This window comes from Papaver somniferum, chromosome 2 (assembly GCF_003573695.1).
Source record: "Papaver somniferum cultivar HN1 chromosome 2, ASM357369v1, whole genome shotgun sequence".
Taxonomy (NCBI): Eukaryota; Viridiplantae; Streptophyta; class Magnoliopsida; order Ranunculales; family Papaveraceae; genus Papaver; species Papaver somniferum.
This window is the reverse complement of record NC_039359.1, coordinates 70,427,044-70,450,143: the sequence shown is the minus strand read 5'-3', so window position 1 is coordinate 70,450,143 and position 23,100 is coordinate 70,427,044. Positions and strand designations below refer to the sequence as shown.

The 23,100-nt window shown below is 41.3% G+C and overlaps 2 protein-coding genes across 2 annotated transcripts; one reads left to right on the top strand and one right to left on the bottom strand.

The window, feature by feature from the left end:
- The first annotated feature begins 240 nt into the window (after positions 1-240).
- Positions 241-1,304, top strand: LOC113351345. The gene is made up of 2 exons (XM_026595347.1): positions 241-511; positions 760-1,304. The coding sequence occupies exons 1-2, from the start codon at positions 241-243 to the stop codon at positions 1,302-1,304; spliced, it is 816 nt and encodes a 271-aa protein (XP_026451132.1).
- Positions 1,305-8,901: 7,597 nt separating this feature from the next.
- LOC113351343 lies at positions 8,902-19,600 on the bottom strand. Its single transcript, XM_026595346.1, has 5 exons — positions 19,328-19,600; positions 18,965-19,222; positions 18,620-18,803; positions 18,064-18,536; positions 8,902-9,054 (listed from the first exon to the last, which is right to left on the bottom strand). Exons 1-5 carry the CDS (start codon positions 19,598-19,600, stop codon positions 8,902-8,904), a joined length of 1,341 nt encoding a protein of 446 aa, XP_026451131.1.
- Between the last annotated feature and the right edge of the window lie 3,500 nt (positions 19,601-23,100).

Genomic DNA, 23,100 nt, shown 5'->3' with positions numbered 1-23,100 from the left:
GCAAGAACAACAAATACGATAAGGAAAAAAGAATCAGGGTAATGGAGGCACCAAAAATCCTCCTCCACCTAAATGAAGATAATATATTGGAATATTCGGGATCTGAGAAGACCTAGGACTCAGGATAAATTAAGATATTTGTTTAATCAATTTAGTCTTTCTCTTATTTGGATTGCAGAACCAAAAATTTTATGTAGTGCTTCATTTTGCAGTAAGTTAAATCTCCATGGAATGCAAAGTATGGTGATTCGTAATTCCATTTCATCAACAAAAGGTAACTTATGGCTATTTTGGAATAATTCTCTAGCTATTCCTAAAGTTGTTTCAATATCAAGCCAAATGATAACAGTTAGCATTGATGATGTATTAGTATCTGGTGTTCATGATCATGTTAAAAAAATTAAAAGAAAGTTTCTATGGTCAGAAATGGAGACCATTAGTGAGTTTCAAAAGCCTTGGATTGTGCTTGGTATTTTTAATGCTATTATTTCACCTGATGAAAAAGTTGGAGGTAAAACTCCAAACATAAATTCAATGTTAGACTTTATTCAGTGTCTAAATGCATGTAATTTAATACCATCACCTAAGACAGGCAACAATTCTCTTGGTCCAACTGTCAGAAAGGAAAAAAGAGGATCTTATGCACTCTAGATAGAGTTGTTTTCAATTCCTTATGGTTACAAAAGTATGGAGATTGGGGGTATAAAGTTGGCTTGAGAATTGTATTAGATTATGCACCATTATTGGGAGGCTGTGCAGGTATACCTAAACAAAAAAATGTTCCTTGGAGATTTCAGAAAATGTGGATTGATCATCCATCCTTTTTGTCAAAAGTGAAGAAAGTTTGGTCAGAGCCTATAATTGGAGATCCTGCCTTCATATTCATGCAGAAACTTAAAAAGTTAAAAAAATTCTTAAGTGAATGGAATTGGAGTGTTTTTGCTAATGTTCATACAAAGATTAAGGAAGCTGAAGATAAAGTTAAAAGTGCAATGAAATTATCTGACAAAAATCCTTTTGATGAAAGTCTTATGGATAAATTGGTTGAAGCTCAGAATGAACATGCTAATAGAGAAGTACAAGCTAATACTCTTATGAGACTTAAATCAAGGGAAAAGTGTATTATAGATGGATCAACAAATACTGGTTACTTTCATGCTAAAATGAAGATTAGACAAGCAAAAAATTTAATCAGTGAACTAGAAGATAGCAATGGAAATATTATTTGCGAGCAATCACAAATTGCAGACTCTTTAGTTCAATATTTTCAACAGAAGTTTGAAGCTCAAGAAGTTAATATCTGAAGATTTACTTAATGTCATTCAATCTATTATTACAACAGAAGATCAAGCAATGTTAGATTCCACTCCAACTATTGAAGAAATAAAGCAAATTGTTTTTGAAATGGATCCAGATAGTGCACCTGGTCCAGATAGTTTCTCAGGAGCCTTCTACAAAAGTTGCTGGGAAATAATTCAAATGGACTTAAAGGAAGCAATACAATTTTGTTGGAGAAGGAGATTTATTCCTAAAGGTCTTAATTCAAATTTCTTAACTCTTATCCCTAAATGTGCAGGAGAAAAAAAAAGCAAGTCAATTTAGGCCAATTGGATTAAGCAATGTATTGTTCAAAATATTCACAAAACTCATTTCTGTCAGAATGAATAGACTTATGGCAAAACTAAGCTCTCCACAACAGGCTACTTATGTCAAAGGTAGAAGCATTCAAGAGCAAGTACTTCTAGCTTCAGAGATGGTGAATGAAATGAGGAAAAAAAGAAGAGGAGGTAATGTGGCTTTTAAACTAGATATCTCTCAAGCTTATGACTCTGTAAGCTGGGAATTTCTTTCTAAAGTTCTGCATAAATATGGTTTCTTGGTATGATTGGTTATTAACCATGTTTAAATCTGCAAAACTGTCAGTAATGGTCAATGGTGGACCATGTGGTTTTTTCTCAATGAATAGGGGACTTAAACAGAGTGATCCACTTTCCCCTATTTTGTTTATTTTGATGGAAGATGTGTTGAGTAAAAATATTACAAGTTTAGTAAATACATGGCAGATAACTCCAATGGTTGTCAGAAATGGAATTTACACAACAGACTTGTTTTTTGCCGATGATGTGTTTTTGTTCTGTAATGGAGCTAAGAAGAATCTGGATTGTCTATTTAAGTTTCTTGAAAACTATCAAAATAGCCCTGGTCAGTTGATCAACAAAGCTAAGAGTAAATGTTTCATAGATAGTACTACTTCAATCAGAAAGCAACAAATTAGCAAAATGGTTGGTATGGATATCTCTTGTTTTCCTGATAAATATCTTGGTATCATGCTAGATCCAGGCAGAGTAACTACTGAAATGGTTTGGTCAATAGTGGTAATGCTTCAAAACAAACTTACATCTTGGAAAAGAAGGTTATTATCATTTCATGATAGACTTGTTCTTATCAAATCAGTCTTGTGCAGTTATCCTCTATACAATATGGCAGTTTACAAATGGCCATCTTCCATTATCAAAATTTGTGAAAAGTTAATAAGAAATTTTTTATGGTCAGGGGATGGTGAGGCTAGAAAGTATAAAATTTTATCTTGGAAGAAAGTATGTGTATCATATGATGAAGGGGGTTTGGGAATTAGAAGGCTAGAAATTATTAACAGAGCTTTGCTTATGAAAATGATGTGGAAATTGATTTCCTCTTCAGATGAATGGGATCTCTTTTTTACTGCTAAATTCAAAAATAAATATGGTATATGGTTCTCGAAGTTATCATCATTAAGAGCAGGATTACAATGGGCTTGGACTGCATTACAAGAAGATATTACATGGAGTGTTGGCAATGGAACTGATATCTCAGTGTGGATTGATACATGGTATGGTTCATCTCCTTTAATCCATGAGGTTGGTTATGCAGATTTTGTTCATAATAATATGAAGTTAAAAGTTCAGGATTTAATTATTAATAATGAATGGAATATCCCTCCTCAACTGCAAAAGTTCTTACAGATTGATAACATGCCTAATATTCACAGTGGAGCTGATTCCATATTATGGAACTTACATAGTAGTGGAAAATTTAATATTCCAATGGCAGTGGAGAAATTAAGATTCAAGGAACATAAGGTAGCTTGGTCTTCTCATATATGGAGATATTCTTTGCATCCAAGTATTGCAAGTAATATTTGGAAACTGTTATAAGGAATTTATGTGGATGATGAAATAAAAAGAAAACAAGGATATCAAATGCCATCCAGATATTGTGTTTGCAAAGAAGAGAATGATTGTATGGAACATACTCTGTGGAATTTTGAATTCAGTGCACAGATTTGGGACTGATTGAGTAATATCTTCAAATTTTCAAAGTGTTTCTCCTTTTCTGATGTTTTTTCTGCAGCAAAAAATCATAGTCCCATCACTAAGAAGTGTGGATAACTACTGCTTGCTCTACTATGAAGGATCTTTGGTTTCAAAGGAACAAAATCTTCTTTGAAGGAGGTAATGTCCATATACACAGTTTCAAAAACAAAATTATGAAGACAGTCAAGAATGAAAGGTGCCAGATGGAATAATGACCATGAAATTCAGATTCTTTCTTTTTTCAAAATAGGATTTTAAATTAGATACTTGGTTATTGTAACCTTTTAGTTATCTTTTTTGCTTCTTTCTTTTTGCTGTTTGTTTTTGAGTGTTATAGTAACTTTTGTAGTCCTTTTGTTGGTCAATAAATGAGAAAATGTGATTCAGCAAAAAAAAAAAAAAAAAAAAAAAAAAAAAAAAAAAAAAAAAAAAAAAAAAAAAAAAAAAAGGCAAAAAGAAGTATCTATCAAATGAACTCACGATGCTAGCTTCAGATTTAACTTAAAAATCATCAAACGAACAAAAACAAAACTTGTATACGTCATTGCTTGCTGTTGTGTAACTATTTTTTGCAGAAGATGTAGATGGGCGCAATCTATGCAAAGACTTCCCTATAGTCTGATGTACAATTTAACAAACATAATCATAAATGATCCTTATCAAAGACAAGAAACATGACCAATTGAACAATCAACAAAAAACAACCAAGTTTAACAACTTTGAACATCAAAGCTTTGAAAATATAGTTGCAGCTAGTATGTGGACTTTGCGAGCTTATTCCAAGAGTTATATGTGTCCTCATAGCTGGATACTACAAAATATTATTACGATGATGTAAAGTTTATTCCGAGATTTATTGTTGTGAACTGCCAACATCAATAAGAACTGCTTACTGAAAATATGGCGTTTATGCCTCTCCAACATCGAAATTAAGTGTGATATTAGTAAAGACTAAACACTCAAAACTGGGAAAAGAAAAAAAGAATCTTCCTCCTTAACATTGAGGGTGATATTAGTAAGACTAAACACTCAAAACTAGAAGAAGAAAATAAAATGATAATCAACATTATAATTCACCATTAATGAAATTGCAGTGAAATATTAGGTTCCACCGTCTCTCTGGCAGCAGTGAAGTGTTGCATTTCACCGCCTTCTGTCTTGTGGAGAAATTTGGGTTTCTCGTTTTGAATTGAGAACATGAATGCTTAATTTCCCTTCCACCCGTACAAACGAGCCGAGGTTTTACAAACTTATTTTTTTCTTATTTCACACATTTAAAAACAAGTCGGAAACATGTTATACTCCGACTTAAAAACAAGTCGGAGTAATAGATTGTGTACCCGAGATTCTCATGTACATAAATATATTAACAAAATGTTTTGTTTAATTCTCTTAGGTTTGAAAATAGGTGAATGTTAAGAGTTGAGTGTCGTCTTTCCAACCTTTAAATCTCTATATTCACCAGTCATGAAGATATAGTTTTTTTTTGTTTGTAAGTTACATGCATTCCAGACCAACTAAATTTGGGAGTTAGTAACCCTTACATCAGAAAGAGTAGATCCATCTAATGTCAGGGGATTAACTGCCACCCCAACATTTGATTTATCTACTTCTAGGACATTGTTGATACAAAAAGGTGGAGTTTTCCTCCAAATGAGGATATCTCTAAAAGACTTGGCTTCCTTTGCCAGAATATCCGCCATATTGTTTGCAGTTCTTGGAACAAAATAAAACCCCAAAAAAATTTTACACAAATTAAAAGTCCTTTTAACTTCATCCAAAATAGTTTTATTATGCCATTCCAGTTGGGAAACTTTCCCATTCAAGTAATCAAACAGGTTCTTGCAGTCGCCTTCCACTGTGAAATCCGTCATTCCTTCCTCCACTGCCCATCGCGCTCCTTGAAGCAATCCTATAGTTTAAGTGATTCAAATGATAAAATTTGGATGACTTTACATTAAATGAAACATTGATGATACTGGGTTTTAGGGTTTAATATCAGAGTGTTTTTGGTTGTTGATGGTTCTAAGTTACTAAACAAAATAATTCATTATGAATCAGTCGGTCAATAAAAGTAACTAGTGAGTGGACTTAAGGGATATTTTGGTCCGGAAAATATTAGAGTCTAACTCATTGGTGAATCAGTGAGTTGAGTGTGTAATTACTGGAAATCCAGTAGCACACCCAAGTAAGAAAAGAAACAGATCTAAGACATGATAAAGATTTTGGATAAGAAATTCTTTATTGATTAACCACTCCAAGTAGCGAAAAATACAACTTCTCAAGTATAAGGAAACCCTAATCTCTCACTCTAAGCAAAGCTCTCTCCTCCCCAAGAATCCCCTCCTAGACATTGCCGAAGGATCTCTATTAATAGACCAATCGACCCTTTCTTTCGCTAACAACTTTGGAGGTTTGTCGGGACAACTGTCTCTTGTCTTGCTCCATAATCTACCGACTACGCCAATTATCTTTTTAGTCAAGTAACCTTATTTCGCCAACCTGTAATTCGTGATTGGTATCTTGCCGGGTACTCCAATTGATCCTTCGCAACTTAGACTCTTCAAGTGAGTTTCCTCGCCTTAATATGATATCTCGCGCATGGTTTTTCATTTCGTCAATCATTCAATAATGACGATCCTGACTTGATTTGACATGTCACTGACGAGGATTTTCGGGGAATAGTGTAAGATCTTTCGACAGGATTCCCTTGAATGACTCGTGTCTTCTCCTACGCCCACTTGGCGAATCGTATCTTTGGTATCTACATTTTGCCTTTTCTTATTCTGCTCGAACGAGGTGAGGGTGGAATAAGAACCGTCTGAAGTTGTATAACCACCATTTCTCCCCTCTTATGCTCTTCCACGTGGTCTCTTTCCCATGCAACTGCTGATTACCGGTTCGTATTATTCGATCGTGGATATCCTGGTTTCACCAGTTATAAATACCCTCATCCTTTTCGGATTTTTTTTAACCTTTCTTCTTCTCTCCCTTTTATCGTCTTCTGTAAATTTAGGACTTGCTTCATTCCGTTTCAATGGATCCAAAGAAAATACCTAACCCTACCACATCTAGGACATATGAGGAATTCAAAGTCGACTTCAAGAAGATGGGTTTTTATCTGTCCCCAACGATTGATTCTACTGCTTCTCCTCCGGTTACAGCTATCAAATTCATGGAGCTGAACTACCGATGGAGTCAGACGGGAATTTGGACTCCTATGAAGATGATGATTACCGTCGGTAAACTGAAAGCGGGCCTTTCTTTTCCCTTGTATGATCCAAAGAACCCCCTCTTTTACGAGATCCCAGTTAAGATTCAACGAGGTGTTTATCAATTGTGTGGAAATGCTATTCGTCTTTCCAATGAGTTCGTTAGAAGGTCTAATGGCGGTCCTTCCCAGATTCCACTCTTAGTGCAAGATTTTGACCCTGCGGATTATAATATTGACTATTTCTCTGCGAATTATGGCCACGAGATACTGTCAAGAATGGGGCATCAAGATTTCTCACAAGACTTTGGATGACCCGTCCAAGGCCCTTCTTCTGGATGTTGATCCTACCGGTACGAAGCGAAATAGATATCTTCGTTTTTCTAATGACGAGGATTGGATGATGTTTCCTTTGGTATATGAGGGCCCTTTGGTGTGGGGTTTTGATGAGAATGGTAACGCTCGGACCGGTCCTCCGGAGCATGCCCATCTCACGGCATATGAACCGGGCAGACTTCGTCGGTCAGAGATGCCCAACGAGGTTAGTTTTTATTTTAACTTGACTTCTTCGTCTTTTATTCACGTCATTTTCTAATGTCCTTGTTTTGTTTCAGTATCCGCTTCCCCCTCCTGGTTTGGTGAAGGATCGCACGTGAAAGTCAAATCAAGTGCGGGTTTGCATTTCGCAACCTCTCTGTTAATCGTTATCTTGTTGATTTTTAACCTTACACCTTGCAGGACGGCGGGCCTCAAGCCGTGGTGGGCCCTTCTACAAATCTGAGGAAACGCAAACGCCATGTGGTTCCTTCTGCTACCGCTTAGGTATCTCTTTCTTTCTTGGTTTTGCTTCCTTATTCTCGCGTCCTTTCTTAACTTCGTGAATTTTTGGATAATTCTTCCTTATCTCCTCCTGTCCAAGTGCCCCAACATCGTCGTCGCCGAGTTCTTGACTTGGATAGTTTGACTCAAACCAACCTTCCTACCTAGCCTTCTTTTCCTCATCACCAGCAACCTTTCCCTTCTCATATTGCTCCAAATACTTCGTCAGCTGAACTGCCCATGGATAATGGCCAAAACAAATCTTACGAGGTGGAGGATCCATGTTACGTACCTAAAATGGATTTCTTAAGGGAGATCTTCATCTCTATTCGTCAGAACCCTGCCCTAAGGTCAGCTGCTGCTGAGTCTTTGGCCTCTTTCAGTTCTGATACCTTCTTGGCTGAGGATCAATCCTTCATAGTGAATGCTTCTTTGAACCTCTCCTTGCAGCAGCACGCCGCCATAATGGGTTTGGTGAGTTTGAAAACGTTAAGCTTGAGGTCCCCCTCTTTCCCATATTTTTCAGAATTTTCTGATATATCTTAAATTTAGGGGCACAATCGGGACATGGCTCATCTCGTGGAACTTCGCCCATCCCGCGAACTACTAGAGAAGTCTAGTGTTCAAATCTCCCAACTAAGGGGACAACTCGCAGATGAGAGAAGGAACTCGTCCAACTTGGAGAAGGAGATAAGCGAGCTTCGTGGTAGGTTTTATTTCATGAATTTATTTAATGTTGCCTTAGTTCTTTCAAAAGTAACGTACCTTCCCCTGCTTCTTTAGGGTCCGAGCAAGGCTTAAGGAGCATATTTCTCTTCTGTCTCGCGAGAAGGACAATCTCTCTGAGAAGGTTTCCACTCTTCAAGATGGTGTTCGATATTTGAACGAGGATCTCACTACCATGGAAAAGGACGCATCTAAGATTGCAAAGCTAATTCGCAAATGCTCAAGATGATAAGATCAAACTCATTAATGAGTTCTGTGATTCCCGCGACATTCCTCGCGTGCCTCTGGTGCTCGAAGTATTTTCTGATGATGAACCTGCTGTAGATGAGCCAATTTCTTCTGATGAGGAGACAGAAACGAACGAAGATCTCCAAGTTAATGACTCTGAAAGCAAGACCTCCTTAATTCAGAAGGCTGGCAATGTCGGAACTGGTCTTCGCCAATGTTCCCAAGAATCGGGTAGTGATGACGAGGAAGGAGACTAATGTTGTAACCTTTTCTAACTTTATTTTGACTGGGCGCTCCCAATGTGTTTGTACCATAAGTGAAAATGCCATATAATGGGCCAAATTGGTACTTGAATTATCTTTTGGCCCTCATCCAAGCCCACTAACTAGTCAACCGAAGCAGCCCACCATCCTACCTAGTATTACATAAATTCAATGATCGGTCAATGGTCAAAGTCAATGATCGGCCATTGGTCAAATTCAACGCCCGATCAATGGTCAAATTCAACGCCCGGTCAATGGTAAAGGTCAATGGTAAAGGTCAACAACCAGTCAACGGTCCAAGTCAACCATCAGCCAGTGTCAAGGCCGTGTTGCCGATGGTGCTGCCATACAACTTCCAGCCATGTTGCCAGATATGCTGCCATCCAGATTCCATCCAGTCTGCCATCCCATTCTGCATGTCAGCCATTCTATCCAGTCTGCCAGCCCATTCTGCCTGTCATCCAATCAATCCAGTCAGCCATCCCATTATACGTGTCAGCTAGTCAATCCATCATGCAGAATTGAACAAGAGAGCAGTTTCATGGGTTTTCATGCAGAATTTAACATGGAGGCATCCAGTATTAATTCCAGCAGTTTCATGCAGAATTTAACATGGAGACATGCAATATTAATTCCAGCAGCTTCATGCAGAATTGAAGATAGAGGCATGCAGAGTTAATTCCAGCAGTTTCATACAGAATTGAACATGCAGTATTAATTCCAGCAGTTTCATACAGAAATGATTGCAGCATGCATGCAGTTTCATGCAGAATTTAACCTGGAGGCATGAATGATCAGTTAATGCCATTTAAGTTTATATTAATATTATGTATTCCACTGTATAAGTAGTGAGGAGCAGAAATCAGAATGGGGGGTAGCCGAGAGAAGGAAAGAGCATTGTAATTCTAAATATCAATAAAATACCACTCCCCTAGGGGGTTCGTCCGTGGATGTAGGCAAGCCATGCCGAACCACGTTAAATTTGTGTCTGTCATTCTTGACCATTTTCTGTTATTAGCCCCGTTTCCATCAACAACACCAAAATCATCGTGTTTAGTGCCTGAAAATATTTCTGGGTGCAATCACTGGCGCCGACTAAGGGGAATACGAGAAAAGTAATCGTGTTTTCCCATTGAGAAAAGTTGTATAAAATGCTTCAAAATCGTGTCCGTGAAAAAGTAGTTTAAACATCTTGAAAAATCACTGTTGCAATCCAGTTGATCGTAACTGCTGCAATTCAGTTTTGATCACAATTGCAGCAATCCAGATAATCGCAGTTAATGCAGTCCGGTTGGTCGCAACTGCTTCAGTCCAGATTCGTTGTTCGAGATCTGCTAAAACTATTACCTTCGGAAACTACTAAAACTACACCACTACAAAGACCGATGAAACCGATCTCAGGACGTTCGGTCCACGGTAGAAGATGGCGTAAAAACATCATCAAAATTATTGTTGGATGTTCGATCCGCAACATGGCTGGGTCCAGTTTTGATTTCCATCACTGCAGTCCAGCTGATCGCAGCTGCTGCAGTCCAGTTGATCGCAACTGTTGCAGTCCAGCTTCGCAGTCGGAAGCCACCAAAGATGACTCTCTGCAAAGATCGCTAAAATTGTTGATTGGTTATTCTATCCACAACATGTTCAAGTCCGAAGTTCGGAAAACTTGCTTCCCAAATAATGCAGTATCTACATGTTCGAGTTTATTGTATGTCGAAATCACTACTGTCATAATCGCAAGGTTGTCAAGTTATCTACATCTTTAGGCGCTTGAAAATCCTAGAGAAAGGTTCCAGAAAATACCACAAAAGTGTAGCAAAATAGTGGTGGAAGGTCTGAGAGAAACAACAACAGTACCCAATAAACCGTTGCTAAAAGTTCAAGGAGATTTTTACAACAGATGAGAAAAGATAACAGTTCAGAAAACTGTTGCGAAATGTTCGAACAAAAGATATCAGTCAAAAACTGTTGCAAGAATTTTCAAATGAAAGACCATAGTTCACAAAAACGTTGGGAAAAGTTTCAAAAAAAAAAAAAAAAAAAGTCGGCGGCCAAGTCTGACGGCTATTCTCCTCACCCACTTTTGGAGGTTTCGTTCACCCGCATTAAAGATATTCACCCACTTTCGGAGGTTTCGTTCACCCTCACTAAAGATGTTCACCCACTTTTGGAGGTTCCGTTCACCCGCATTAAAGATGTTCACCCACTTTTGAAGGTTTCGTTCACTCTCGTTAATGAACGTTCACCCACATCATCTGACACGTAAGCAACTCGGCCTAATCAGCATCCGCCACGTCATCAATCTTGTCTTGTCAGTGGCTGCCATGTCATCAAAATGGTCGAGTAAGTATTCCCGTCAGCATCCCGACCAACCGACAACTGCCACGTCAGCATCCAAACCAACGAACAACAGCCACGTCAGCACGTCTGCCATGTCACCAGCGATGGTCTAATCACAGATTTCCACGTCATACGTTCAGGTCCATTCAGCGCAGCGCCACATAGGCATTCTGCCACGTCATGTCCAGTCAGCACAATGCCACGTAAGCATTCTGCCACATCATCACTTCAATATGTTGTGACAGCTGGATTGGGTGACACATTACCACGTCAGCGAGTACGGTGCCACGTCAGCAAATATGTATATCGAGAAGTCTCTACGTCATCAAGAAGGTCCGGTCAGTAACCGCCACGTCAACTCCTGGACCCGTCAGCGTCTGCCACGTCAGCATGTGGTCCATTCATCAATGCCACATCGACAGCAAAGATGCCACGTCAGTGTTGGGATGCCACGTCAGCATCTTCGGTCCAGTCAGCTGTGCCCTGTCAGTCACGTCACACGCACTTTGGGGAATCTTGTTTCGTCAATAACTTCTTCGTTTAAGTCCGAATGGAGTGATTTTTGGCTCGTTGGAATCGTATTTCCATTCCATACAACATGGAGGTGAAAAATCTTTGGAAAATAATAATTTTAAGGTTCTAGCGGCACGTCAACCACTATCAAGTGAAAACTACATATCATATTCACTGTTCACAAATGTTATTGCGTCGACTTTCTACCCACAACATGCCCGTGTGCAAAGATCGTGAGTGATGGTTCGATTCATAAACCTCAACACGCACACGTTCGGTGCTAGTTAAAACTGCTACAGTCCAGTTATACGAACTGCTGTAGTCCAGCTATCCTCAGCAATGCTGCCGTCCAGTTGATCGTAACTGCTGCAGTCCAGTTATTATCACAATTGTTGTAGTCCAGTTCTGCAGTAACAGCTGCAGTCCAGTTGATCGAACTGCTGTAGTCCTTTTTTCGTATAATTACTACAGTCAAGTTGATCTAACAGTTGTAGTCTGGTTTTCCTCAAAACTGCTTCAGTACAGTTTCCCCCACAACTGCTTTAGTCCAATATGATCGAACTTCTGTAGTTCAATTTCTCAGCAACTGCTTCAGTCCAGTTTTACATATAACTGTTACAGTTCAGCTGATCACAGCTGCTGAAATACAGTTCCATGGCAACTGTCTTCAATCCAGTTTTGATTCAACTGGTGTATTCCAGTCCCGCAGACAAATCTAGTTACTGAGTCAAGCCGAGACGCTAAGGCAAATACACTAGTCATCGCCGTTGGAAAACATCAACATAGCCAGTGGACATCCAAATTACATCATACACACAGAATAGCAATATCTCATCTCATAAGGTACGAATACAATTAAATATTTTTGCATCATTTCATGTACTCATGCATACTTTTGTTCGCTGGGACACCTACAATGTGGCGAGCATTTTCACATGCCAAGGCATGAGGAGATGCACACATCTCAATTCTGTGTGATATGGAATAGTGGGATTGGCCCCCTGCACGAATTCCAGATAGCAGAAAAACTTTAACCTATTCCCTGCGCGAGAAATATGTAGCAAGGAAGTGCACCCTTGTGCGAGCATTGAGCAGCATGATAGTCACTATCTTCTGGGGACGAGTTGCATATCACTTCAACGTAGATGACCATCACTTGGGGCGAGATATGTAACACCCCATGGTCTAAAGTAGCTTTTTTGGGGCGAGCTGCGTAACACTCCATAAGCTTGGGGGCGAGCTACGTAGCACCTAAATGCGATCTGAAATTCAGCTTTTGGGAATCGAAACAAAAGGTAACCCAAATTTCATAATCCTCCAACGAGTTACAGGATTAAGAGGGGGCGAACATACACTCTAATATTTCGACACAATTATTGCAATCAGTAACATTAAACTGCTACAGTTGAGTTGATCAAACTTCTATAGTCCAGTTCAAAAGCAACTACTGTACTCAGTTGGATGCAACTGACGCAGTCCAGTTTTGCTCATCAATTCTGTACTCAGTTGGACGCAACTGATGTAGTCTGGTTTTAATTATAACTGTTACACTCAGGTTTATCGAACTGTTTAAATCCAGTTCCTCAGCAACTGCTGCAGTTCAGCTGATCGAAGCTACTGCAGTCCAACTATGTTCGCACCTCCTGCAGTCCAGCTGATCGCAGCTGCTGCAGTACATCTTTGCTCGTCGCTGCTGCAGTTCAGTTGATCGAAGCTACTGCAGTCCAGCTATGTTCGCAGCTCCTGCAGTCCAGTTGATCGCAGCTGCTGCAGTGCATCTTTGCTCGCCGCTGCTGCAGTTCAGTTGATCGAAGCTACTGCAGTCCAGTTATGTTCGCATCTCCTGCAGTCCAGCTGATCGCAGCTGCTGCAGTGCATCTTTGCTCGCCGCCGCTGCAGTTCAGTTGATCGAAGCTACTGCAGTCCAGTTATGTTCGCATCTCCTGCAGTCCAGCTGATCGCAGCTGCTGTAGTGCAGCTTTGCTCGTCGCTACTTCAGTCCAGCTGATCGAAGCTGCTGCAGTCCAGTTATGATCGCAGCTGCTGCAGTGCAGCTGATCGCAGCTGCTGCAGTGCAGCTTTGCTTGTCGCTGCTGCATTCCAGATGATCGAAGCTGCTGCAGTCCAGCTGATCGCAGCTGATGCGGTGCATCTTTGCTCGCCGCTGCTGCAGTTCAGTTGATCGAAGCTACTGCAGTCCAGCTATGTTCGCAGCTCCTGCAGTCCAGATGATCGCAGCTTCTGCAGTGCAGCTTTGCTCGTCGCTACTGAAGTCCAGCTGATCGAAGCTGCTGCAGTCCAGTTATGTTCGCAGCTCCTGCAGTCCAGCTGATCGCAGCTGCTGCAGTGCAGCTTTGCTCGTCGCTACTGCATTCTAGCTGATCGAAGCTGCTGCAGTCCAGCTGATCGTAGCTGCTGCAGTGCATCTTTGCTCGTCGTTGCTGCAGTCCAGTTATGTTCGCAGCTGCTGCATTCTAGTTATGTTCCCAGCTCCTGCAGTCCATCTGATCGCAGCTGCAGTGCAGCTTTGCTCGTTGCTACTGTAGTCCAGCTGATCGAAGCTGCTGTAGTCCAGCTCTGTTCGCAGCTCCTGCAGGCCAGCTGATCACTGCTGCTGCAGACCAGCTTTGCTCGATAGTGTTACTACCCAGTTTTGCTTATTACTGCATATGGCAGTTTTTTGTGGCCTTCGCAATCCAGTTTACCGCAATCACTACAATCCAGTTCCGCAACAAGTATTGTGATCTAGTCGACATCGCTGCTGCTATCCTGATTCATATAACTTTTGAAGACATATAAAGATCGTTGTCACATCCAGTAGCACAGCCAATACCATTGGAGGTCCAACAACACACAAAGTCTGTTACCATCTCCACTACTAAAGGGTCACACGTTCTCGCTCGCAACTACCACAGTCCAGTTTTACATCAACAGTTACAACTCACTTTCAACACCACTCCGCTCCAGCATCACGCTTCTTTTTTGCAGTCTAGTTCAGCCTTCAGTCCATTTTTTTGCATACAACAACGATTTATGACCAACTGTTGCCCGCCGATCTCCCAGTCACAATAGCCTCACTTGGGGGCGTCTTGATTGTGATTTCCGCAAACAATAAGGGAAGTTTTCCAATCACCTCAGCATCAATAATCCATATTTGGGGGCGAGTTTTGTCATTGACTAAGGAAAACGAAATTTTCTTAACCCCCAACGAGTTGGAGGTTAAGAGGGGGCGATGTTTGTACCATAAGTAAAAATGCCACATAATGAGCCAAATTGGTACTTGAATCATCTTTTTGCCTTCATCCATTCCCGCTAACCAGTCAACCGAAGCAGCCCACCATCCTACCCAGTATTACATAAATTCAATGATCGTTAAATGGTCAAAGTCAACACCCGGTCATGGTCAAAGTCAATGCCCGGTCAATGGTCAAGGTCAATGGTCAAAGTCAACACTTGATCAATAGTTAAGGTCAATGGTAAAAGTCAACAACCATTCAACGGTCCAAGTCAACCATCAGCCAATGTCAAGGCCGTGTTGCTGATGGTGCTGCCATGCAGCTTCCAGCCATGTTGCCAGATATGCTGTCAGCCAGATTTTATCCAGTCAGCCATCCCATTTTGCCTGTCGGCCATTCCATAGAGTCTGCCAGCCCATTCTGCCTGTCATCTAGTCAATCCAGTCAGCCAGCCCATTATGCGTGTCAGCTAGTCAGTCCATCATGCAGAATTGAACAAAAGAGCAGTTTCATGGGTTTTCATGCAGAATTTAACATGGAGGCATGCAGTATTAATTCCAGCAGTTTCATGCAGAATTGAAGATGGAGGCATGCAGAGTTAATTCCAGTAGTTTCATACAGAATTGTACATGCAGTATTAATTCCAGCAGTTTCATATAGAAATGATTCCATCATGCATGCAGGCAGTTTCATGCAGAATTTAACATGGAGGCATGAATGAGCAGTTAATGCCATTTAAGTTTATGTTGAAATTATGTATTCAACTTTATAAATAGTGAGGAGAAGAAATCAGAATGGGGTAGCCGAGAGAAGGAAAGAGCATTGTAATTCTAAATATCAATAAAATACCACTCCCCTAGGGGATTCGTCCGTGGATGTAGGAAAACCATGTCGAACCACGTGAAATTTCTGTGTGTCATTCTTGACTATTTTCTGTTATTAGCCCTGTTTCCATCAACAACACCAAAATCATCGTGTTTAGTGCCTGGAATTATTTCTTGGTGCAAACACAATGCTTGGGGGGCAGGATATTCTCTTTGTAAATAATGTAATTGCCTTTACTTCATGCCTCCATTGTATCATCGTAAATAATGCTTCTGTCCTTATTTCGTTTGCCTTGTGTATCAAGTATATACTGGAAAATGTCGAGTCTTGCAAGGATAATGCTAAATAAGAACACAAAATATAAAAGTATATACTTGTCTCTTGTTCTTATTGAGCATTAGCTGATCAAGACATGATTATTTTTTATTTGCTGATCTTGGAAGTTTGCCTTTATTGTTTACTAGTTCCTTCCTCGCTGTTCCGAATGTAAATTGCTTTAGGCGAAGTTTTGTTGCTCTACGAGGTCTTATTGTGCCTCCTAGTTAAGGTCTTATTGTTCCCCATCCTTTTTGAAGGATCTTAATTCGACGAAGTATCAGGCGCTTATTATTCTTTAATAATAATCCATCAACTTCGTCTTAACACTTTGTGAACCCGATTTCGCGACAATGCGATAGGCCAAGCCATTCCCATGAATGTTAGCCCCATGACATTGCCGTCTTTTTTGGTCACACAAATCCCTAATCTGGAGGGTGCCATCCCTTTATATTCCCCTTGGTTGCCCATTCAAGGAGGTTAACCCTAACATGCATGTTGGTCTCCTCCCATCCAGTTATTACGACATTCAGTTGTTTTCCTGACTTCTTATCCCCTTCGACGATATGGCTTGAGGTTACGAAGTCACACCCTAAGTGAGGTTTCTTTGGGATCGAGTGCATTGTAGCCAAGATTTTCCATACGGTCATTTCCGGTAACGCTCCAGACGTCCCAGGCACCCGCAGCTCAACAAAATACGTCGGCGCCTTGGTCAGACTCCGCACTCCTTACCGAATGCCATCATAAGAAAGGACCCTCAGCGGATAGGTCTTATCATTTCCCCTAGCTTCCTTTCTGAGTGTTGTTCACGACATGCGTTAGGTCTTGCCTCTTGCACTTTCATACGAACTAGGGTGCATGCCGTGGATTCTCAGCCTTCCTAGACGAAGGGTTTAAGTTTCCCTAGAAACCATTTATTTCTTGGGTCTTATTTGCCTCCTAATCTGAGGTCTTACTTTCCTGTGTTGTATGTCTTACTTCTCCCAGATGTAAATCAAACATGAAAGAAATTCTATTAATAACCTGTGTTCAATTACAAATTTTCTTTTGGCATTACAACTTTATTCATGGATAATACTTCTTGATATACACAGGGTTCCAAGTGTGATCCATCTTTCGATCTTGCCTTTCGATTTCGCCATATATTATCTTCCCTTCCGTGTCTGCGCCTTTCCCTTCGAAATCCGCCAATTCGTACGCCCCGTTTCCAACTACCCTTTTCACGATGTATGGACCTTCCCACATGGGTTCCAGCTTTCCTCCTGATCCCTTCTGGTATGGTGGAATCTCTCGCAGTACAAGCTCTCCTGGCACGAAGCTTCGTGCCTTCACTCTCTTGTTATATTCTCTTGACAGCCTTTGGTGATAGTTCGTCATATGTTGTAACGAAGTTTCTCTGTTTTATTAGAGGTCATGCAATTTTGCGAGTATTAAATCTGAGTTTAGCCTCTTTTCCCACACTTCTCTCCTGGTTGTCGGGAGAATGGCCTCGGCTGGCAAGACTGCCTCCATTCCATATGTCAAGCAAAAGGGAGACATTCTAGTGGCATCTCGCCTAGTGGTTCTATATGACCATAGCACGTTTGGGATCTGCTCGCACCACCCTTTATGGTGACCTTCCAACTTCTTCTTCAGCGTTGAGGCCTCCACTTGCCTGTTACTCTGCGGGTATAACAGAGTCGATTTCCCTGATTGAATCTTGAAGGTGTTGAATAGCATTTTCACATTCTCTCATTCAAATTGCTTTCCATTGTCGAAACAATTAGAACCGGTATCCCGAATCTACATATAATATGCTATAGGATGAAATCGTATACATCTCCATATCTCGTGTGTTGCAGGGCTTTAGCTTCCACCAATTTCGTGAAATAGTCTGTTGCCAATATTAAATATTGCCTATGCTTAGTCCCCGTTACGAACGGTCCTACGATATCTATCCCCCACATGGCGAATGACTACACACTTAATACAGAGTTCAAGCTAGTGGATGAGGCATGTATCCTTTTTCCATACCTTTGGCATGCCTCGCATCTCGTGGAGATGTCTTTTGCGTCTTTGTGCATGTATGGCCAGAAGTAACCTTGTATTCTTGTCTTGTGAGCTAAGAATCTGGTCCCGATGTGGTTGCCAGCGTCTCCATAATGAATCGATTTCATAATCTCTATTCCCTCTTTCTGCGACAAGAATCTCATCAAAAGGCCCATATATGACCTTCTGTACAGTATCCCTTCTCGTACCTCGTAATTCGTGTCTTTGCTCTTAATCTTATTTGCCTCTTGTCTATCTCGCGGGAGATCTCCTTTCGTCAAATAGTTGTAGATAGGGGCTCGCCAATCGTTGTCATCTACCTCCATATCTCCTTCTTCAACGATCATAACCCTCAGTTCCTTGTCTTCCTTGCTTACTGATGGATGCATTAACCGTTCGAACCGAATATGCCCAATTTTCGGGTCTTCAATCATTGAAGCTATAAAGGCAAGAGCATCTGCGTGTCTGTTATTATCCCGGCCTATGTTCCTCCAAATTATGCTTCGTATCTCGGCAGAATACTCCTTCACGAGTTGTAAGTACTTTTGCATCACCGGATAAACCGCGTTATACCTCCACTCAATTTGGCGAACTACTAGCTGTGAATCGCTGGTAATTCTTACGTCGTCCAATCCCATTTCGATCGCAATCCTTAAAGCTTGTACTATTGCTTCATATTTGGCTTCATTATTATTTCCTTATATTCTAAGCAGAAGAAAAATACAATTCTGACCCCTCCCGGCGAAGTGAATACTATCCCCATACCTCCTCCGGAGCTGTTTGAAGACCCATCAACGAATATCTCCCATCTTCGAGGATGGATTTCTTGTAGTAGATCCATTGGGTCCAGGCGTCCTTCATCTACATCCATCATCTCCTTTACCCCTTCATCTTCTGCTGACGGGAATTCAGCTAGGAATTCTACAATGATGTGTGACTTCGTGGAAGTCTGAACTTCGTATTTTAACCCAAACAAATCAATCTGGGTATTCCATCTCTCGACTCTTCCCACCCTATTCGAGCTCTTCAAGACTGATTATATAGGTTCTCTTGTTAAAACTTTGATTTTGTGAGTTTGCAATAAGTTCGTAACTTTCGAGACGCGTATACCAGTGCTAGTATTAGTTTTTCAATCTTAGGGTAGTTCCTTTCTGCTGAGTTTAACGTTTTGCTTACGTAAAATATCGGCTTCTCCACCCCTTCATCCGTTCGAAGTAGTACTGCACTAAGGGCATTTGGTGTTGCTGCTAGACAAATAAGTAATTCTTCCCCTGGTTCTGGCTTTTGTAGTATTGACAAATTGATCCAGTACTCTTTGATGTTTTGCAGCGCTTTCTCACATTCTTGTGTCCAAGAAAATTTTGCACCCTTTTTTAAAATGTCAAATAAATGTTTACATTTATCCGAAGATCTCGAATATAAACCTTCCTAAAGCTGCTAAATGCCCATTTAGTTTCTGCACGTCTTTTTTACAGTGGCAGGTGACGACATTTCTAGTATGGCTTGTACTTTAGCTGGGTCTACCTCTATTCCTTTCCTCGAAACTATATGGCCCAAGAACTTCGCTGACTCAACTCCAAAAATGCATTTCGCCGGATTTATCTTCATTTCGTACTTCTTCATTTGCTCAAATATTTCCTTTAAATCTTCCACGTGATCCCCTGAGTCCTTACTTTTCACGAGCATGTCGTCCACATATACCTCCAATGTTGTATGCACCCATTTGGCAAATTTTTTCTCTACCATTTATTGGTACGTGGCTCCCGCGTTCTTTAATCCGAATGGCATTCTCGTGTAACAATACAACCCTCTTGGGGAGAAGAATGTTGTATGTTCTTGATCTCCTTCATCTAAAGGTATCTGGTTGTACCCTGAGTAACCATCCATTGAGGAGAGTCTTTTATATCCTGCCGTCGATTCCACCATTTGTGGGATATTGGGTAAAGGGAAGCTGTCCTTTGGGCAGGCAGAGTTTAAATCACTAAAATCAATACATATCCTTATCCCATTATTCTTCTTTGGTACTATTACCATATTTGCAATCCATTGCGGATATTTTGCTGGTCTTATAATACCTGCATCCATCATCTTGTGAAGTTCCTTTTCAATTTGCTCATGATAGGTGGTTGCAATCTTCCTTATTCGCTGTCTTACTGGTTTAATCGTTGGATCCAGAGCCAACTTGTAACATGCTACTCGTGGGTCAATTCCCGGCATTTCGTCCATGCCCCACGCAAATACTTCGCGTTTGTCACGTAGCAACTGGATCAACCTCAATTCTTCATCGGCTTCCATCTTCGTCCCGATCTTCACTATTTTCGGCTATTCGTCAGTACCCAAGTTTATATCCTTCGTTGGTTCTACAGCTGCGAAATGCATGATTGGCTCATTTAGCGCGTTTGGTTCCTTCAATTTTGGTATCGGGTCACCCTCCTTTTCGGGTATTTCACTGGGTATCGCCCATCCTTCCTTTGCCTTGGTCATGAACACCATTAGTTCCTTTTCCTTCTTTGACTCCAATGTGCTCTTCCTTATTTCCTTCCTCCTTTTCAGTCTCTCTCCGTAGTTTTCAATATCCTTTTCACCGCAGTCCTTCGCGTCTCCCCAATTTCCTTTTATCTCGCCAATTCCACCCGGTATTGGGAATAGTACCGCCTGGTGGTAAGTCGATGCAACCCCTTTTATTCCATGAATCCACGGCCTGCCCATGAGGGCATTATATGGCGACTCCACGTCCACCACACAGACAGTAACTTCCGTCTCTAGCTCACCCGCAAAGATCTTCACGCATATTTCGCCCTTTGGTTTTGTTGCCACCCCATTGAATCCGTATAGATTGTACGCCGAAGGAATCATGTCAGAATCTTCATATCCCAAAGCTTTAAATGCACGATAGTAAATGACGTCCACCGAGCTTCCCATGTCCACTAAGACCTTGTACATAGCCCAGATCTTTCCCTTACCGCTTCGATCCTCTTTTCCCCGTGAGTATTCGCCAATAGCCAAGGTGATGTCCAATGAGTTCGTGTACGACCCATCCTCTGGTGCATCTTGCGCTGCGAACGATATGTCCCTTTTTGGCCATTCTTCCAGAGGTTCCTCTTCACCACAGGGATTAACTCATTTCCTCCGTAGTCCCTTTTGTACACTCTTGAGAGCACATTGTCGTGGAAATTTTGGATGTCTTCCTTCGAATGCACTATGAAATTACATCCGGACCTCCACGTTTCCTTGTTTATTTCGATCTGATGCCCCTCTGACTGGCTCTTATGGTAGTCATGTTGTGGAGGTGATGGCAGCCTCTGATCCTCCACGTAGTGCGCGAGCTTTCCTTGTTCAATGAGGCGAAGTATGATCCTTCGGACATTCCTACAATTGTTCGTATGGTGCCCGTAAAAGCGATGATATCAGAAAAACTCATGATTCCTTTTCCCCGGTTGTGGTTCCTTCCCCAGGTTTAAGGGGGCTGGGATTTCTTCAGTCAATATGACTTCCTCCCATATCCTTTCTACAGTTGTATTGAGTCCTGGGAGTTTCAACTCAGTCCACGCTAACGCGTTCGATCCTTGCTTCGTTGCCTTCATATTCTTCGCCTCACAACATCTTGCCTTATTACCTCGTGGCCTTTGTTTTCTTTGTTGTGACTCCCCTTGCCTTGGGTTTTGATCATCCCACTTCAGTTCTCCATCTGGTGTTGTTTCTAATTCTGCATGAGCCAGTGCAGTTGACACGTCTTCCCTCGTCCATTGCGTTTTCTTATCCCTTTGTGAGCTCCCCATCTCTATTCTCATACCCCGCAGCTCCCGTAAGATCTCCTGATCTAAAGTTCTTCCTCTTACTTCGCAAATGCACCCTTCACTCTTATTACGTTTATTCTCGTCCTCGCGCCTCCTTTCCTCTTCGTATTTTAGCTTTTGATTTTCACACCTCGCCTCCAGCAGTAATCTCCTCAGGTCTCTTTCTCGATCATATCCTTCCCGCAGCTTCCTTTTATGCGTTATTCTTTCTGCACTTTTCCCATCTTCCTCGTAATCTTCCCATGGATCGTTTCCTCGTTGTGAAATCTTCATTTAAGACGAAGCCATTATCGCTTCTGAACTTGGATCTTCTTCTCGCAAGTTTCCCATCTTCACCTCGTTGTTGCGTCTGTAATTCTGTCGCGTCACCTAACCTCCTTGCTTTACCGTTCCCACTTTCTTCTCCGATTTGTACCTTACTCGCCTTTTCTCCCGATGAGGTTCCTCATTAGGTTCTTCCAACGTCATGATCTCCTTAACATCCCTTCCCCTTTTCTTCCGGGTTGTTATCCTTTTCGTGATAGCCCTAGCTTTCCTAATTTGGACAGGTTCCTCCATAAGTTCAGTATCTTCCTCCGCCTCGCCTTTCCGCCGGCTTATGGTGTCTCCATCTATAACCGATGCCTTTACTTTCATTTCTTCTCTCCGTGCCTCCAGCCGCTTGCTCCTCCTCGTTGCTACCACGTGTCTCGCCCGATTTGGTGTCCTTGCCATCAATTAATCCTTGGTTCGATATCTTCCGACTAATTTCTTTCCTTCAATCTTCCGATGCAACACCCAAGGATTACTCCCTCTCCTAGATTTCTAGTCTTAACTACAAATGAATCGTTTAAGCTACAAAACCCTAATCTTAAAACAACTTCAACCTTTCTCAAACTCTTAGATGAGGATAAATCCCCGATCTAAGTCCCTGTTTCTGGACGCCAAAATGTAACTACTGGAAATCCAGTAGCACACCCAAGTAAGAAAAGAAACGGATCTAAGACATGATAAATTTTTTGGATAAGAAATTCTTTATTGATTAACCACTCCAAGTAGCAAAAAATACAAGTTCTCAAATACAAGGAAACCCTAATCTCTCACTCTAAGCAAAGCTCTCTCCTCCCCAAGAATCTGCCCCCTATACATTACCCAAAGACCCCTATTTATAGACTAATCGACCCTAATGGTGTACATCTCATTTTACCTGGTCTGCATTTCGTGGAGGTGCTTTATACTTCGCCCAGATCATTTTCCATAAAGTTTTCCCCTTTCTTTCGCTGACAACTTTGGAGGTTTGTCGGGACAGCTGTCTCTTGTCTTGCTCCATAATCTACTGACTTCGTCAATTATCTTTTCAGTCAAGTAACCTTATTTCGCCAACCTGTACTTCGTGATTGGTATCTTGTCGGGTACTCCAATTGATCCTTCGCAACTTAGACTCTTCAAGTGAGTTTCCTCGCCTTAATA

Coding starts and splice junctions, on each gene's coding strand:
- LOC113351345 (XM_026595347.1), top strand. CDS start 241: ATGGTGATTCGTAATTCCATTTCATCAACAAAAGGTAACTTATGGCTA. Junction 512..759: donor ACCTGATGAAAAAGTTGGAG/GTAAAACTCCAA, acceptor GAGGCTGTGCAG/GTATACCTAAACAAAAAAAT.
- LOC113351343 (XM_026595346.1), bottom strand. CDS start 19,600: ATGGTAGAGAAAAAATTTGCCAAATGGGTGCATACAACATTGGAGGTA. Junction 18,804..18,964: donor AAAAACTAATACTAGCACTG/GTATACGCGTCT, acceptor TACGAAGTTCAG/ACTTCCACGAAGTCACACAT. Junction 9,055..18,063: donor GCAAAGACACGAATTACGAG/GTACGAGAAGGG, acceptor ATTGGATGACAG/GCAGAATGGGCTGGCAGACT.